The 18,829-nt window shown below is 45.0% G+C and overlaps 1 protein-coding gene across 1 annotated transcript in view; it reads right to left on the bottom strand.

The window, feature by feature from the left end:
• The window catches only part of LOC122559859 (chemokine-like protein TAFA-2), a 286,549-nt gene that overhangs the window by 34,812 nt on the left and 232,908 nt on the right, over positions 1-18,829 (bottom strand). The window contains exon 4 of the mRNA XM_043709983.1: positions 5,689-5,841. Coding sequence (XP_043565918.1) covers positions 5,689-5,841 — 153 coding nt within the window. The remainder of the gene's footprint in view (positions 1-5,688; positions 5,842-18,829) is intronic.

Genomic DNA, 18,829 nt, shown 5'->3' with positions numbered 1-18,829 from the left:
AATACTTTTGAAGGGGACATAAGTTCTGCTTAAATGTCTGATGCTTACAAACATCAGAGACAAGCTTAAGCTGTCAGTGAGTTCAATACATTGTCTGTTATGCTGCTCTGCTTCATAGGTCATTTGGTTTAGGTTCAAAGCAATGGGCCGAATCTCCCCTTACTTTGGCAAAGTGCCATTTTCATGGAGGTTTTAGCAGGGGTTCCCTCCATGAAGCTGAGTGACTCGTCTCACACTATCAACGTTTGCTCACTCTCCTTTAACTATCTCCCAGCCCCTGTCATGGAAGTGCCATTGTGTACCCGGACAGGTACTGGTATTTAGAAGCTGCCCACTATGACTGCATACACTCACAGAGGCTATGGCAGGTTAGGGAAAACTGGTGCCACCAAGAGCCAACAGTGCTCTGGTGGACAGGATGCCCTCTATCTCCAGGACTGTCAGAGGAAGCCACAACACCAGATGCTGCCATGCTAGACCAAGGGTGTATGAGGTCTCCATTGTCTGCTGAAATGTCTAGCAAAGCTGCAAGAAGGTCAATGACCCTGACCCGCTCTGCTGTGCCAGGAGAAATGCCACCTTCTTCATTCTGCTACCTCACACTCAGTCTCCCTCTGCTACTCCACTTGCCTCCCATTAAGGTTAATGTTCCACCACCGCATGACACGTCTTCCCTCACTAGCTTTCACCCACTCCAAGACCCCCTCATTTCAGCCACTCAGACATTTTCATTTCCATTCCTCCCCTCTGTTAAACAGGGCAATGGAAGGCCAATCCTCTGACCATGGGTTCTAGATTCCATCTCACTGTGTAGGGGAACACCCAAATATCAACATCCCATTCCTGGTAGCACTCCCTGTCAACCCCAGAGCTGCCACATCTCCCCAAGTTCCTAACCACATTTGCCCTCAACCCCAACTCTGGGTGCAAGCTGAACATACAAGGTTTGGGATTTATCTGGTATTTACAAACACTGCCCCCAGGAGAAAGTGAGGGCTGCAGATGCTGGAGAGTCAGAGTTGAGAGTGTGGTGCTGGAAAAGCACAGCAGGTCAGGCAGCATCTGAGGAGCAGGAGAATCGATGTTTCGGGCATAAGCCCTTCATTCCTAATAAGCCCTTTGCACCTTTTCCAGCACCACATTCTCAACACTGACCCCACCCCACAAGCGAGGTGTGATGTTGAGGTGTGCAGCCTAGAGGGCCTAAAGTTTTCCAAAACAGATGGGATTAAGATGCAGAGAACATAAATAGACCTTTAACCAGCCTACCTTAGCAGTCACCCACCTTATTACCATCTATGACCTGCTTCTGCAGTTGGTTCAGGTTAACTCTAACCCTATTTCTAATGCAGTTGAATTTTCAGTGACCATTTGAAATGCAATATTTCCTCCAACGACAAGCATGAGAACTTTTCCAAAATGGTTTACTAAGCATCTAACTTATCTCTTCAGAATCTCAAAATTTAGAAGGATGTTCCGAGACTGGAAGGTTTGAGTTATATGGAGTGGTTGGATAGACTCAGGCTATTTTCCCTGGAGTGTCGGAGGCTGAGGGGTGACCTTATAGAGGTTTATAAAATCATGAGAGGCATGAATAGGATAAACAGGCAAGGACTTTTCCCCAGTGTAGTAAATATAATGAGGTCAGCCAGATAGACCTCACAGAATATGACTTCCCTGATTCGGGCTGTTAATCTGGTCCAATCAGGGAGCCCTGGATGGCAGATATAAACAGGAGTGTCAGAGGTTCTGTTCACTCTGAGAGAGCTGGATCATTGTCAAGGACTCTCCATGTGTAAATAAAGGGTGACTTGGTAATGGGATACCAGCCCCTGTGGAGTTATTTCACCCAGTTAGGGGAGCTCAAAACTAAAGGAGGATTATTTTAAAGTGAGAAGGGAAAGATTTAAAAAGGACCTGAGGGACTACATTTTTACATGGCGGGTCGTGTGTCTATGGAATGAGCTGTCAGATGAAGTTGGTAAAGGTGGGTGCAATGACAACATTTAAAAGGTATGTGGACAGGTACAAGGATTGGAAAGGTTTTGAGGGATATGGGCCAAACAGAGACAAATAGAACTAGGTCAGTTTAGGAAACCTGGTTGGCATGCGACGAGTTGGGCCAAAGGACCTGTTTCCGTGTTGTATAACTCTCTGACTCTAAATGAGAATAGTTGGACAGCTATATCCTCCCTGACTGAGATTAGCTGGCTCGGTTTCTGATAATTATTTGCAGCATCATTTTTACTTTTGACAATTAATCGTTGTTGAGAGATGAAAATATGTTTTTGACAGTGAACAAATCTTCAAATTCCAAAAGACATTCAGCGTTTAAAGCTATTGATCTGTACCGTTTCACTTCTGTGTCCCAGTCAACAGATACTTGTTTTGGGTGCTCTTTTAATGCAACTCACTTGAGAAATGATTGTGTGTGTGATTTGGCCAAATGTTCAAGAAAACACAGCTGGATTGATGATAGAGAGGACTTAAAATAATCAATGCTAAATTATTTTAATCCTATCTGGAACATGATCAAAATATTCTGTTTAGTTTTTTCCTCCCGTCCATCCCTGAGCCAGGGAAGTATATCCTGAACGCAGTAAAAAAAATGTATGTTGCTTACTCTCCTTTGATAGGGATCTTAGTAGATGGACCCATAATAACCTGCAGACAGTAAGTAAGAAGCTATGTTTATCTTCCCCATTTAAATGAAACTTCTGTCTCTAAGGAAAAGCTCTATTAATAATGAATGGAAATGATACCTTTTATTGATAGAAGACTAACAAACTGTTAATTGCTAAATGAGAGAAGAAAGCCTGGGCAGCTGGTTGAAAATCAAGAGGCTAATTGCTTGAAGAGTGTTGGTGGTTTTCTGGCCTTTGTATTGAAAGGATTTTGAGTGTATGAGCAATGATGTCTTGCTGCAATTGTACAGGGGCCTTGGTGAGATCACACCTGGAGTGTTGTGTGCAGGTTTGGTCTTATCTGAGGAAGGATGGTGTGGCTATGGAGGGAGAGGTGGGATGGCAGGATGTATGAAGTGAGGCTGGATCAGATAGAGCAACCTTCACTGGCGTTTAGAAGAACAGGGGAATCTCACAGAAAGCTTTAAAATTCTAACAGGACCAGGTCCTGACGCCCAGGGAACCCAGAACCAGGGATCACAGTCTAAGGATGTGAGATAGGCCATTTAGGACTGAAATGAGGAGAAATATCTCAGCCAGAGAGTGGGGTGCCTGTGGCATTCTCTGCCACAGAAGGCCATTGAGGCCAAACCATCAAGTTTTCAACGAGTTAGATATAGTTTCTAGGGTTAGAGGGATTAAGGGACATGTACGAAAGCAGGAACAGGGTTGGATGATCAATCATGATCATATTAAATGGCAGAGCAGGCCTGAAGGGCTGAATGGCCTCCTCCTGCTCCTACTTTCTGTATTTCTGTGTTTGCTTTAGCTGCAACAATGGGGGACTAATTCAATACCTGACCCTACCAGAGGTGCCTCTCGTGTTCCACTTTGGTGCCAAATGGATAATGATGGGTAAACTCAGGCCACCACCTCTTTACCTCTTTAGTCATTTCCTTTATTCTTCAAATGGATCTTGGTATTGCTAGTAAGGCAATGGTACATGAAATACGTGTGTGCTCCCTGCATGATCTGGCAGGAGCATGCAAGTCATAGGTGTCCCTGAACCCCTAAGGTACTGAAAGGCTGAAGTAGTGTGTGAGTTGGTCTGACAGTGGGCATGAAGATGTAGTGAGTCTGATGGCTGGCCCTTGTGGATTTGTGTGGATCCAGGCTCCAGGGTGATGGTAACCATGGAGCATGCAGGGACCTTGTGAAGGAGCAGCGACATGATTGTTGGGTCAAGCATTCGATGTACGCACTTTGGCTTACAGGTCAGGAACGTGTGCTGTCTGATTTATCATCAAAATCTACAGCACAGAAAAGGCCCTTCAGCCCATCAAGCCTGCGCCAACAATAACTACCACAGATCCCAATTTTCTGCACTTGTCCCATATCCTTGAATCTTATGATATTTCAAGTGCTCATCCAAATTTTTTGAAGGTTGTAAGATTTTCACTACCCTCCCAGACAGTGCAGTCCAGATTCCCACCACCCTCTGAGTGAATGCGTTTTTTCTCAAATCCCCTCTGAATCTCCTGCCCCAACCCTAAAACGATGCCTTCTCATGATTGACCCCTCAACCAAGGGGAACAGCTGCTCTCTATTCACCCTGGCCATACCCCTCATAATCTTATACACCTCAGTCATGTCCTCCCTCTGTCTTCTCTGATCTAAAGAAAACAATCCAAGCCTATTTAGTCTCTCCTTATAGTTCAATTACTCCATCCTGGTGAACCTCCTCTGTACCCTCTCTGGTACTATCACATCCTTCTTGTAGTGAGACAACCAGAACTGCACGTTGTACTCCAGTTGTGGCCTGATCAACACTCTGTACAACTTCAGCATTACCTCATTGTTCTTATACTCTACGCCATGACTGTTGGAAGCAGGTGATCCATACGCCTTCATAATTATCCTATTCAAGTTCTCTGCCAACATCAGGGATCTGCAAATAATTACTCCAAGACACCTCTGTTCCTCTAAGCTACCCTGCGTCCTGACATTCATTACATACTCCCTCATCTTGTCGCTTCCAAAGTACATCACTTTGCACTTGACAGGGTTAAATGCCATCTGCCACTGCTCTGCCCATCTGACTAATCCATCTATATCTTCCTGTAACCTACAATCATCTTCTTTGCTACTAACCACCCCACTAATCTTGGTGTCATCCGCAAACTTGTTTAACATTCCCTCCGCATTTTCATCTGTATCATTTATACATATAACAAACAATAAGGGACCCAGTACTGATCCTTGTGGTACACCACCGGACACCAGCCTCCAGTCACTCGATCAGCCTTCTACCACGACCCTATTACTAAGCCTTCTCCTCTATTTCCCCTGGGGAGGGAGAGACTTGGAAGTGGTATAATAACAACGCGAGTTGGAGCTTTCAATAAAAGCAAATAGAGGGAACTAAGATCATTGACACACCATGGCAAGACTCTGGAGTTGCCATTTCAGGCTTGAAGGGAAAATTGCAAAAACGTTTCGTGATATGGAAATTCTGATTGTTAAAAAAAATTTCTCTGTATTTTCCCACCGTCACTCACACCACACCAGAAAGGGAAATCTCTGTGAATGGTCACCACACCGAGACTAGCTTTCATTTTACTGCCAGATTTATTTTAATGAATTGAAATTCTATCCTGGGTGGGCGGGATTTGAAACCACACCCCCAGAGGATGAGCGTGACATAACTGGATCAGCATTGACACTCCACCACCATATCCTCAATAGACCGAGTTACTTCTGTTCCTGGCTGTTTTAGCAAATCAAGACCTTCAGAAAATTGAAGATGAGGCAACAATCCCTTTTAAATATAGTTTAGCAAGTGTTCCATCTGAGTATAACAAATGGACTCCATTTTGGGTTTTTCTTGCACTGCTGAACTAATTATCTCATTAAGCGCTATAACTTTCAAACCAACTAATTGTAAAGGCATGCAACATTGAAAGAAAACAGAAATTGAGTAAAGTTCAGATAGGTACAGAAGGGAAGCCTTAAAAAAAGAAATAGCCCAAGTCAATCTTCGTTAAAAAACAGAAGGCAAACCTACCATCAACACAGGAAGGAGCAGCACGAGTTGTTCCTGCTACTTGGCCTGGGAAGCAGGAGCACTTCACTGTCTGGGAGCGTTCCTCGATTTTGTTCTTATTGCAGCATCTGTGCAGAGCCACTACCTCACAGGTGCCGGTCTTAACATGGTGGCCTGTGCAATAATAAAGGAGCTGGTCAGTGGATGATCAATGCACAGACAACACCACACACTCAGGAATGTCTCTCAGTCTCCTGGGATGGGCTTCAGGTCAATGCAGTTTGCTTGAGGTCACTGTGTCTTCCTTTCCCTTCAGAATCCATGATTGCAATCTGTTCAAGTCTCCCACTGAATTGATCCCAGATGGAATAATATTAACCAGCACTGGTTTAATAGGTTCCAATAGTGACTCCCACCCTGTGTCCACCACAACCCATTATTTCCTTCCTTTGCATCCCCCTTCAAACGACAGATATTTTCCCTTATCTACCTACTCAGAGACATAGTTGAGAGTGTGTTGCTAGAAAAGCACAGCAGGTCAGGCAGCATCTGAGAAGCAGGAAAATCGATGTTTCGGGCCAGAGCCCTTCATCAGGAACAATATTTATTCCAGATGAAGAGCTCCAGCCCGAAATGTTGATTTTCCTGCTCCTCAAATGCTGCCTGACTTGCTGTGCTTTTCCAGCAACACACTCTCAACTCTAATCCCCAGCATCTGCAGACCTCACTGCCTCCTATTTGGGGACATTACTACACAGCGCTGGAGCGGGTGGGATTTGAACCTAGTTTTCTTGGCTAGGGACACTCTCACTTCAGCACAACAGCCCTCGTTGTGCGTTAGGTAGTTTTCCACACATCCTTCATGTTAGGACATAGCCAGCTAGACCAGGCAAGCTCATTCCTTCGTCAATGTTAAACTTGGTAATCTCAAAACAAAGTGATGATAGGAGCACCGCAGTGTTCTTCGATCAACACAGGAGAAAATACATTCTGAGGAACCAATTCTCGGTCAGACGCCTAATCCAATAAAACCTCTAAAAACAGTTTGTGCAGCATGTATAGATTAGTTTCTTACTGTCTGCTATTGTTGGATCTTTGTTGTTCAGATATATCCAGTTAGGTTTGGATAGAGAGAGGTGGATTCCCTGAGTTTTTGCTTACGGCAAAATCTTTTACATTTGTGGATGAAGAATACACTTACTTGGAAGTATTGAACAATATTTATCAGAGAATATGTATCCTGAACATGAAAATCTTCTTCACTGACAGCTATGATTATTTCCCTGATAATTCAATCATTCCATATGGAGGTAACTTTGTGGCTCTCACATTTTATTTCACCTGAATGTTAAGAAATCTCACCAGAATCAATCAAAGTTCTTGACAGTCTAGGAACCTGACGTCAGGACAATATTTCTCTTTCCTTCACTTGTGGAACTTCAGCGTCACTGACTAGTCCAGCATTTATTGCCCGTCCCTATTTACCCTTGAGAAGGTGATGGTGAGTCGCCTTCTTAAACCACTGCAGTCCATATACTATAGATTGACCCACAATGCCCTAAGGAAGAGAATTCCAAAATTTTGACCAGCAACAGTGATGTCTCCTCAGTTACTGAAACAGTCTACTTTAAATGCAATGGCATCAGCACAATGCCCACAATTGGCCTGACAAGTGGCAAGTACTATTTGCACAACACAAAGGAATGGCGATGTATTTCCAAGTCAGGATGGCGAGTGGTTTGGGGGGCAACTTGCAGATCTAGGTGTTCCAATGCATCTGCCACCCTTGTCTTTCCAGATGGAAGTGTTCAAGCATTTGGAAGGCGCTGTCTGAGAATCTTTGGTGAATTTTTGCAGTGCATCTTGTAGATGGTACACACTGCTGATATTGAGTGTCACTGGTGGAGGGAGCGGACATTTGTGGATGTGATGCCAATCCTGGACTCTTTTGCCCTGGATGGTGTCAAGTTTCTTGAATATTATTGGAGCTGACCTCATGCAGGCAAGTGGGGACCATTCCACCACACTCCTGACTTGTAGATAGTGGACAAGTTTTGGGGAGTGAGAAGGTGACTTACTCGCCACAGGATTTCTAACCTCTGACCTGCTCTTGTAGCCACTGTGCTTGTGTGGTAAGCCCAGTGAATGTCTGGTCAATGCTAACCCCAAGGATGTTGATAGTGAGGGATTCAGTGACTGTCCTACCATTGGATGTCAAAGGGAACATGTTTGGATTGTCTCTTTTTAAAGATGGTCATTGCTTCACATTTGTGTAGTACTTGCCACTTGTCAGGCCAATTATGGGCATTGTCCTGATCCCATTGCATTTAAAGTAGACTGTTTCAGTAACTGAGGAGACATAAATAGTGCTGAACATTATGATGGAGAGACAGTCATTGATGAAGCAGCTGAAGATGGTTGAGCCTAGGACATGACCCTGAGGAACCCCTGTGGAGATGTCCTAGAGCTGAAATGACTGACCTCCAACAACTGCAACCCTCTTCCTATGTGCCAGGTATGATTCCAACCACCAGCAAGTTTGCTCCCTGATGCCCATTGATTCCAGTCAGTTGATTGCAGCCTTGATATCAAGGGCTGTCACCTTCAACTGACGTCTAGAATTTAGCTCTTTTGTCCTTGTTTGAACCAAGGCTGAGCTTGGGAGCTGAGTGGTCCTGGCAGATCCCAAACTGGGCATCACTGAGCAAGGTATTGGTGCCTTTGTGAACCACTGCAGAATGTGCTGTGGGTAGAATTTTGCTGTAGGTAAGTTGTGCAGGTAAGGTGTAAGCATTTGAAGCCCATGACGTGAGACAGGCTCCTCATTTGCCAGGGGAAATGTAAAGTAATAAGGTTGGGGAATGGGTTTGGGTAGGATACACTTCGGAGGGTTGGTATGGGTTTGTTGGGCCAAATGGCCTGTTTCCACACTGTTGGGATTCTATGATATTATGATTCTATGATCCCTTATTCTGTGATTATGTCCCTGGTCCTAGACTCTCCCAGGAAGGGAAGCAACCATTCCTCATCCAATCAAAAACTGAAAGAATTGTGGGTCCTGTCCGATCAAGGATGACTGAGTGGGTTCAAATGTTGGGAAGCCTAAGGGGAGGGTCTGTAACAGTGAACAGGACAGGTACAGTACTGTTCAGGTGGAACATCATGCAAACGGATGAGCACTCCCAGAAACCTGCTGAAAACTTATAATTAAAGAAGGTTGTTTGGGTCATCAATCCTGCCAGAAGACCCCACCACAGGATTAGTTATGGTCAGGCTTGTGGTCTTTTCATACTTGTGGCTCAATCAGAAGTGACCTTGTGGAAACGTACAGTGGATTTGACAAGGTGGATGGGGAAACAAAAGCAGAATTTGCTGGAAAAGCTCAGCAGGTCTGTCAGCATCTGTGGAGAGAAATCAGAGTTAACGTTTCTGGGCCAATGACCCTTCAGAACTCAGGAAGAGTCACTCAACCCAAAACGTTGGTTCTGATTTCTCGCTACAGATGCTGCCAGACCTGCTGAGCTTTTCCAGCAACTTCTGTTTTTGTTTCTCATTTACAGGACCCCACAGTTCTTTCGGTTTTTGATTGGATAAGGAAAGGTTGCTTGCCCTTCCTGGGAGAGTCTAGGACCAGGGACATAATCACAGAACAAGGGATCATAGAATCATAATATCATAGAATCCCAACAGTGCGAAAACAGGCCATTTGGCCCAAACCGACCCTCCGAAGTGTATCCCACTCGGACCCATTCCCCTACCCTATTACTCTACATTTCCCCTGACTATAAGACCATAAGACCATAAGACATAGGAGTGGAAGTAAGGCCATTCAGCCCATCGAGTCCACTCCGCCATTTAATCATGGCTGATGGGCATTTCAACTCCACTTACCGCATTCTCCCCGTAGCCCTTAATTCCTTGTGACATCAAGAATTTATCAATCTCTGCCTTGAAGACATTTAGCGTCCCGGCTTCCACTGCACTCCGCGGCAATGAATTCCACAGGTCCACCACACTCTGGCTGAAGAACTGTCTCCGCATTTCTGTTCTGAATTTACCCCCTCTAATTTTAAGGCTGTGCCCACGGGTCCTAGTCTCCCCGCCTAACGGAAACAATTTCTTAGCGTCCACCTTTTCCAAGCCATGTATTATCTTGTAAGTTTCTATTAGATCTCCCCTTAACTCCAATGAGTACAATCCCAGGATCCTCAGCCGTTCCTCGTATGTTAGACCTACATTTCCAGGGATCATCCGTGTGAATCTCCGCTGGACACGCTCCAGTGCCAGTACGTCCCTCCTGAGGTGTGGGACCCAAAACTGGACACAGCACTCCAAATGGGGCCTAACCAGAGCTTTATAAAGGCTCAGTAGCACATTGCTGCTTTTATATTCCATCCCTCTTGAGATAAATGACAACATTGCATTCACTTTCTTAATCACAGACTCAACCTGCATGTTTACATTTAGAGAATCCTCGACTAGCACTCCCAGATCCCTTTGTACTTTGGCTTTATGAATTTTCTCACCGTTTAGAAAGTAGTCCATGCTTGTATTCTTTTTTCCAAAGTGCAAGATCTCACACTTGCTCACATTGAACTTCATCAGCCATTTCCTGGACCACTCTCCCAAACTGTCTAGATCCTTCTACACTGGAAATGTGTTGCTGGAAAAGCACAGCAGGTCAGGCAGCATCCAGGGAACAGGAGAATCGACGTTTCGGTCATAAGCCCTTCTTCAGGCATAAGCCGGGCATAAGCCGTTTCCTGAAGAAGGGCTTATGCCCGAAACGTCGATTCTCCTGTTCCCTGGATGCTGCCTGACCTGCTGCGCTTTTCCAGCAACACATTTCCAGCTCTGATCTCCAGCATCTGCAGACCTCACTTTCTCCTCAAAGATTAGATCCTTCTGCAACCTCCCCACTTCCTCAGTACTACCTGCCTGTCCACCTATCTTCGTATCATCGGCAAACTTCACTAGAATGCCCCCAGTCCCTTCATCCAGATCCTTAATATATAACGTGAACAGCTGCGGCCCCAACACTGAACCCTGTGGGACACCGCTTGTCACCAGCTGCCATTCCGATAAAGTACCTCTTATCCCAACTCTCTGCCTTCTGTCAGACAGCCAATCCTCAATCCATTCCAGTAGCTCACCTCGAACACCATGGGCCCTCACCTTACTCAGCAGCCTCCCGGGTGACACCTTATCAAAGACCTTTTGGAAGTCTAGATCGAGGAGAAAGTGAGGTCTGCAGATGCTGGAGATCAAAGTTGAAACTTTATTGCTGGAACAGCACAGCAGGTCAGGCAGCATCCAGGGAACAGGAGATTCGACGTTTCGGGCACAGGCCCTTCTTCAGGCCATTCCTGAAGAAGGGCCTGTGCCCGAAACGTCGAATCTCCTGTTCCCTGGATGCTGCCTGACCTGCTGTGCTGTTCCAGCAATAAAGTTTCAACGGAAGTCTAGATCGACCACATCCACTGGGTTTCCCTGGTCTAACCTACTTGTCATCTCTTAAAAGCCTTTGAGACTGGGGCATTATATTCATGGCTGAGATAGAGAGATGTTTAATCAGTAAGGGAATTAAGGTTTACGGGGAAAAGGCAGGAAAGTGGAGTTGAGGATTATCAGACCAGCCACGATCTCATTGATGGGCTGGCAGACTCGATGGGCTGAATGGTCTACCTCTGGTGCTGTGTCTTATGGCTTTATGGCCAGTTTGTCAAGAGGCACCATAGTTCCTCTGGTGCTGCTGTTGAAAGGGCTCCTGAAGGGCCAAAGGGCCTGTTTCCACACTGTAGGAATTCTAAATTCTGCTGGGCTATTTTTCTTGTATACAGGAATTCATAATTTGAAAGCAATATTAGCCTGATAACAGCCCTATAGTCAGACTTTATGTTCTGTGTAGTCAGGGTGCATGTGCCAAATACATAGGAAACAAATGGAGAATAGTGATTTGGCATTGACAGCAAGTGACACACTCATGAAGGTGTACAGCATATATAGGGAAATTAAGCTGTCTGACTAAACACTCAACCTTTCAATATCACAAATATGCAATCGTCTTTTAATGGGTTTCACGAAATAAATCTTGGCAAACGATAAGAAACTGAATCCGACAGAATCCATAGCATTTGGGTATAGTCAGATATTAAATTTTGACAATATTTCACTCCATATGTTTGATTCAATCAGTTAGTCTTAGTATTCTAGAATGTCATTAAATAATTAATTAATGGAGATGGACAGAAACCATCAGAATGCATTTCTTTAGAGTTTTAAAGGAAACATCTTTCCATCTTAAAATTTTTATTATATTGATTTCTAACAATGGTGATCTTCATTATATCCAGCCAATTAGAAGTATCTATAGATTTTAATTATGGAGGCTTTGGTTATGTCCATGAAGGTAACATTCTCAAATCAGCAAAGTTAACGTAAGAATATTTGTAGCACTCATTCTGTGTCCCCCATGTGTTATTTTAAAATCAATATTAGCCATTTTAAGATAAACTAAGGGATGTAACAAAACATAATAAGCAATTGTATCTCCTGAGCTTTGCTTATCAGGAGTGATACCCACTGTAATTTTCTGCTGTGCCTCTGTCCAGTTCAAGAGAAACATGGCCAGAACTAATAATGTCTTGTTTCTATGGTAACAGACAGCTACAAGAGCAATGTGTCAGCTTTTGCAATAGTTTAAAACAGCAAATTGTAGCAATTTAAGTTTTAGGAGGATGAGAATCTCCTCTGCTTTCTATTTGCAGCAAGGTTGTAAATGGAAGGGGGAATAACAAGGTTATGATTGCTCTACAAGTAGTAACAAGGTGAAATATTTTCCTTAAATTGACTCCAGAAGAGACCTTCTCGTAACTAATGACCATGAAAGGCTTCATTACCTCTGTTTACTCAACAAGTTTTGTGGTAGACATGCCTGGCAAACTGTTTGAGATGTCTTTTATAAAAGAGCAGCTAAGACACTAAACGTTGTACTACCCACAGTTGGAATGTCAAGATTCAAACGCAGGCTGTACTAGTGTCAGCTTATTTCTCTTGATTTACGTTGTCATATGTATCCCTCAAATCCAGTTGCCTGCTATCAATCTTATATTTGTTTGGATAGTGTGTTGTAACCTTTAAGTTGGAATTACATTTGGGGATTTTCAACAGAATGTTCAGATTTAGGTGAATCCAAATGATCCACACCTGGCTGGTTTCTCACCCAGCATTACACTTCGTTAGTTCTGAAGCACACTGGGATGTCCTAAGGTCATGAATGGTGTAATTTGATCAATTCAAGTTGGTCTTTCTTCCAATATTGTACTTCAAGTGTAATGAGATAAAGCAGGATAGAACATGAAACAAAAACAGAGATTGCTGGAAAAGCTCAGCAGGTCTGGCAGCATTTGCGGAGAGAATTCAGAGTCAATGTTTCAGGTCGAGTGACCCTTCCATTCCAGTAATTTCTGGGTTTTTTTTGTTTCTGATTTACAATGTCCATAGTTCTTTTGGTTATTACAACATGATTGTTTTTGCATGTGTTGTGATTCTGGGTAAGCCTGCCAAATTTATGTCACCATCAAGTAACTTTTTCTTTAAAGTAGACGAACTTTGAGATCCAAGCTACTTTCCATGAAATAACATCTCAAGATTCTGTGATTGGATTTGTCCTGCTATTTGCGTACAGGATGTAGTCGATGCAGTGTAGCACTCAACAAGGCACAGCAGGTCAGGCAGTATCTGAAGATCGAGAGAGTCGACGTTTTGGGAATAACCCTTCAGTAGGATATACCCAAGCAATCGTTCACATTGCCAGGTATAGGCCAGTGTTGCAGCTGTAATGCAACAGCTTGGCTAGAGTTAACACGTTCTGGAGCACAAGCCTTCAGTATTATTGTCAGAACTTTGTCAGGGCTCATAACATTTGCAGTACCTAATGCCTCCAACCATTTTGTGATATCAAGTGGAGTAAATCAAATCAGCTGAGGACTAGTATCTGTGATGTTGGGGACCACTGGAGGAGGCTGAGATGGTTCATCTAAGATGCTTCAGTCTTATCTTTGGCACAGCTGTGCTGGGCTCTTCCATTATTGAAGGTGGGGATATTCGTGAAGCCTCCTTCAGTGAGTTGTTTAATTGTCCACCACCATTCATGACTGGATGTGGCAGGACTGCAAAGCTTAGATCTGATCTGTTGGTCATGGGATCATTTAGCTCTGTTTATCACTTACTACTGTTTGGCTTGTAGCTTCATCAGGTTGACACCTCATCTTCAGATATGCCTGATGCTGCTCCTGGCATGCCCTCTGCATTCTCCATTGAACCAGGGTTGATCCCTTAGCTTGGTGGTAATGGTTGAAAGGGGTATATGCTGAGCCATGAGGTTACAGATTGTGCTGGAGTACAATTCTGCTGCTGTTGATGGCCCACAGTGATTCATGGATACCCAGTCTTGAGTTGCTGGATCTGTTCAAAAGCTGTCGAATTCTGCACAGTGATGGTGCCAATCAACACGATGAGGGTATTCTCAATGTGAAGGTTGGACTTTGTCTCCACAAGGACAGTGCGATGGTCACTCTAACTGATACTGTCATGACAGATGCCTCTGCAGCCAGCAGATTGGGTAAGGATGAGGTTGGGTATGTTTTTCACTCTTGTTAGTTCCCTCACCAGCTGTTGCACAGCTATGTCCTTTAGGACCCGACCAGCTCACTCAGCAGTGCTACTGCTGAGCCAATCTTGGTGATGGACATTGAAATCCCCCACCCAGAGTACATTGTGCATTCTTACCACTCTCCCTACCTCGTTTAGGAGTTGTTCAATGTGTAGGATTACTGATTCATCAGCTGAAGGAGGACAGTACGTTGTAATCAGCAGGAGGTTTCCTTGCCCATGTTTGACCTTAAGCAAAGGTACTTCATGGGGTCCCAAGTCAATGTTGAGGACTCGCAGGGCAACTCCCTCCTGACTGTATACCACCGTGCCACCCCCCCTGTTGGGTCTGTCCTATTGGTGAGACAGGACATATCCAGGGATGCTGATGGTGGTACCTGGGACATTATAGACAATGAGTATGACTGTGTCAGGCTGCTGTTTGACTAGTCTATGAGGCAACTCTCCCAATTTTGGCATTAGCTCCCACATGTTAGTATGAAGGACTTTGCAGAGTCAACAAGGCTGTATTTTTCTGTTGTCATTTCTAGTGCCGTGGTCAATGCCAGGAGGTCTATCTGGTTCCATTTCTTTTTGATGGCAAACACTTTGCAGCCTGCCAAGCCCCTTCAGAACTTTGAATGGTTTGGTGAGGTTTTGGATGATCCTGGTGAGACCATCTCTCATTTTTCTAAACTCCAGAGAAAGTAGCACCAATTTATTCAGCCTTTCATTATAAAGCGGATATTTCATATAGCACTTTGGCAAACCTTTGCCATGAAGGAAAGCATATCCTTCCTTAAGCGAGTCAGAGACTAGGGATAGTGTGATGAGTAACTCACCTCCTGACACCCCAAAGTCTATCCACCATCTATAAGGCACAAGTCAGTCGTGTGACAGAATACTCCCCACTTGCCTGAATGGGTGCAGCTCCAACAACACTCAAGAAGTTTGACACCATCCAGGACAAAGCAACCCACTTGATTGGCACCACATCTACAAACATTCAATCCCTCCACCACTGACAGCTAGTAGCAGCAGTGTGTACCATCTACAGGCTGCGGCGCAGAAATTCACCAAAGATCCTTAAACAGCATCTTCCAAACCCACGACCTCTTCCACCTAGAAGGACAAGGGCAGCAGGTACTTGGGAACATCACCACTTGCAAGTTCCTCTCAAAGCCACTCACCACCCTGACTTGGAATTATCCTGCTGTTCCTTCACAGTCGTTGGGTCAAAATCCTGGAATTCCCTCGTTACCGGCATTGTGGGTCAACCCACAGCAAGTGGACTGCAGTGATTCAAAAAGCCAGCTCACTACCACCTTCTGGAGGGCAAATAGGGATGGGCTATCAATGCTGGCCATCCAGCGATGCCCAAGTCGCACAAATGAAAAAGAAATGAAATACCCCAACTTGTACGCTTGTGCATTGTATACCAGGTGTGGTCTCACCAAAGCCCTGTGCATTTGTAGCAAGACTATCCTTTGGTACCAACAACTCTCAAACAGTTCTCTAATGGATATAATAAGAATATGAAAGATATTAAATGAATCAACGAATACTTCCTAAAATATCCCCTTCGTTTTTACTAGCAATTTGTTCTAATATTATCTGATTGTTTTAGTGTTGCAATTTCTGTTACTGTCAGGCTATGAAACTGTGCCACTGAGTTGTCATTCCTCAGCTAACAGCTCTCACCTAAACGTACCATTAAAAAAAACTTGTAAAAGCTGACAAAGAAAAAGAGAAGATAAAGTAACTCGCAAAAGAACACACAATTAAATGCTAGCCCTGAAAAAAAGTTCATGACCAGGGGCATGATAAATTAATAGGCTAAATTCTTCTGTGCTTCATTGAAAGGAAATATTTTTATTAATGTCTTTGGATCACAATTTATTTCATTTCTCTGTGACAGCTGAAATGACAGAGCAGTAGTTACAATGAGAGTGTAGTGGGACATGAGTTTGTCATATCATTCACCACCGCAGTTCCCCAAGTTCCATCAACTATATTAAAACGCAAGGAACAGAAGCGCAGATATAAACATTATTGAACAGGGATGGTGCAAATTCTGAGGCATTTTCTACAGCAATATATAAAAAAGTGACATTTGATGTGACTTCTGACATATTTTCCAGCATTTGGAAATGTAATTGACATGACATGACATCATGAGTCCAAGACATGAATCCCAGCAACTGGGATCAAGGCATTGTGGTACTGGTGTGAGTCTTTCAGTAGAGAGCTTGAGGAAAATCTGACACATTTCTTTACAAAAGGATTACAAAAAAGAGGCAGGAAAAGTAAAGGAAGATGGGATTACATCCCAACCCCCACTGTCCTCAGTGGGTGACATGGTGGCTCAGTGGTGAGCACTGCTGCTTCACCAGCACCGGGGACCCAGGTTTGAGTCCAGCCTCTGCCCCATGTCTGCGTGGGTTTCCTCTGGGTGCTCCAGTATCCTCCCACAGTCCAAAGATGTGCGGGTTAGGTGGATTAGCCATGCTAAACTGCCCATAGTGTTCAGGGATGTGTAGGTTAAGTGCATTCGTCAGGGTAAATGTTGAGTAACAGGGTAGGAGAATGGTCTGGGTGGGTTACTCTTCGGAGGGTTGGTGTGACTTGTTGGGCCGAAGGCCCTATCAAGAAAAAAAGCAATATCCATGTGAATGAGACATTCTGCACCTGCTTGCTGCTAGAGAGACATTACACTGCTTTCACAGGGTGTAGTAGGGGTTTTCTTTTTTACTTAGTTGTTTACAAATGTTTATTTTCCCGTTGTCAGAAAATTTCTACAACTAGTTATTACAAGCCTCAGCTGGCATTGATTTTCTCGATCTGTCATCGTTACCTTCGTGCTTCATTCACAGAGTCCAAACATGTGAGCATACCTCTCTCATGGACTGGCCCTTTCACATATCAAATAATGGAACAAATGTTGTCATCCCAAAATTTCACACAGACCGAGGAATATCGCCCCTGTGAGCCAGTCCCGAGTATATCGTCCCGGGAGCCAGTCTCGAGTATATCGCCCTGTGAGCCAGTCCTGAGTATATCACCCTGTGAGCTAGCCCCGAGTACATCATCCTGTGAGCCACTCCCAAGTATATTGCCCTGTGAGCCAGTCCTGAGTATATCGCCCCTGTGAGCCAGTCCCGAATACATCATCCCAGTGAGCCAGTCCCGAGTAAATCGTCCCTGTGACCCAGTCCTGAGTATATCGCCCTGTGAGCCAGTACCGAGTATATCGCCCTGTGAGCCAGTCCCGAGTAAATCGTCCCTGTGACCCAGTCCTGAGTATATCGCCCTGTGAGCCAGTACCGAGTATATCGCCCTGTAAGCCAGTCCAAGTATATCATCCTATGCACCACTCCCGAGTATATCACCCTGTGAGCCATTCCCGAGTATGTCACCCCTTGAGCCAGTGCCGAGTATATCACCCAGTGAGCCAGTCCCAGGTATAGTGCCACTGTGAGCCAGTCCCGAGTGTATCTCCTCTGTGTGTCAGCCCCAAGTATAAAGGTCTGTGGGCCAGTCACGAGTATGTCATCCCTGTGAGTCAGTTCAGAGTATATCGTCCCTGTGAGCCAGTCCTGAGTATATCGCCCTGTGAGCCAGCCCCGAGTAAATCGTCCCTGTGAGCCAGTATCAAGTATATCGCCCCGTGAGCCACTCCCGAGTATATCACCCTGTGAGCCACTCCCAAGTATTTTGCCCTGTGAGCCAGTCCTGAGTATATCGCCCCAGTGAGCCAGTCCCGAGTAAATCGTCCCTGTGACCCAGTCCTGAGTATATCGCCCTGTGTGCCAGTACCGAGTATATCGCCCTGTGAGCCAGTCCTGAGAATATCGCCCTGTGAGCCAGTCCCGAGTATGTCACCCCTTGATCCAGCGCCGAGTATATCACCCTGTGAGCCAGTCCCAAGTATAGCGCCACTGTGAGCCAGTCCCGAGTGTATCGCCTCTGTGAGCAGGCCCCAAGTATATCGGTCTGTGGGCCAGTCACGACTATATCATCCTTGTGAGCCAGTTCAGAGTATTTCGTCCCTGTGAGCCAGTCCTGAGTAGATCGCCCTTGTGAGCCAGTCTCAAGTATGTCGCCCTGTGAGCCACTCAGGAGTATATCACCCTGTGAGCCAGTCCAGAGTATATCATCCCTGTGAGCCAGTCCCGAGTATATCATCCCTGTGAGCCAGTCCTGAGTATATCGTCCCTGTGAGCCAGTCCCGAGTATATCACCCTGTAAGCCAGTCCCAAGTATATCGCCCTTTGAGCCAGTTCTGAGTATATCGCCCCATGAGCCAGCCCCGAATTTATCACCCTGTGACCCAGACCCGAGTATATCATCCCTGTGAGCAAGTCTGAGTATATCGTCCTGTGAGCCAGTCCTGAGTATATTGCTCGTGAGCCAGTCCTGAGTATATCGCCCCTGAGCCAAGCCCAAGTATATCACCCTGTGACACAGTCCCGAGTATATCATCCCTGTGAGCAAGTCTGAGTATATCGCC

The sequence above is a fragment of the Chiloscyllium plagiosum genome, chromosome 19, assembly GCF_004010195.1.
Source record: "Chiloscyllium plagiosum isolate BGI_BamShark_2017 chromosome 19, ASM401019v2, whole genome shotgun sequence".
Lineage (NCBI taxonomy): Eukaryota > Metazoa > Chordata > Chondrichthyes > Orectolobiformes > Hemiscylliidae > Chiloscyllium > Chiloscyllium plagiosum.
This window is presented reverse-complemented; position numbering and strand designations above follow the sequence as displayed.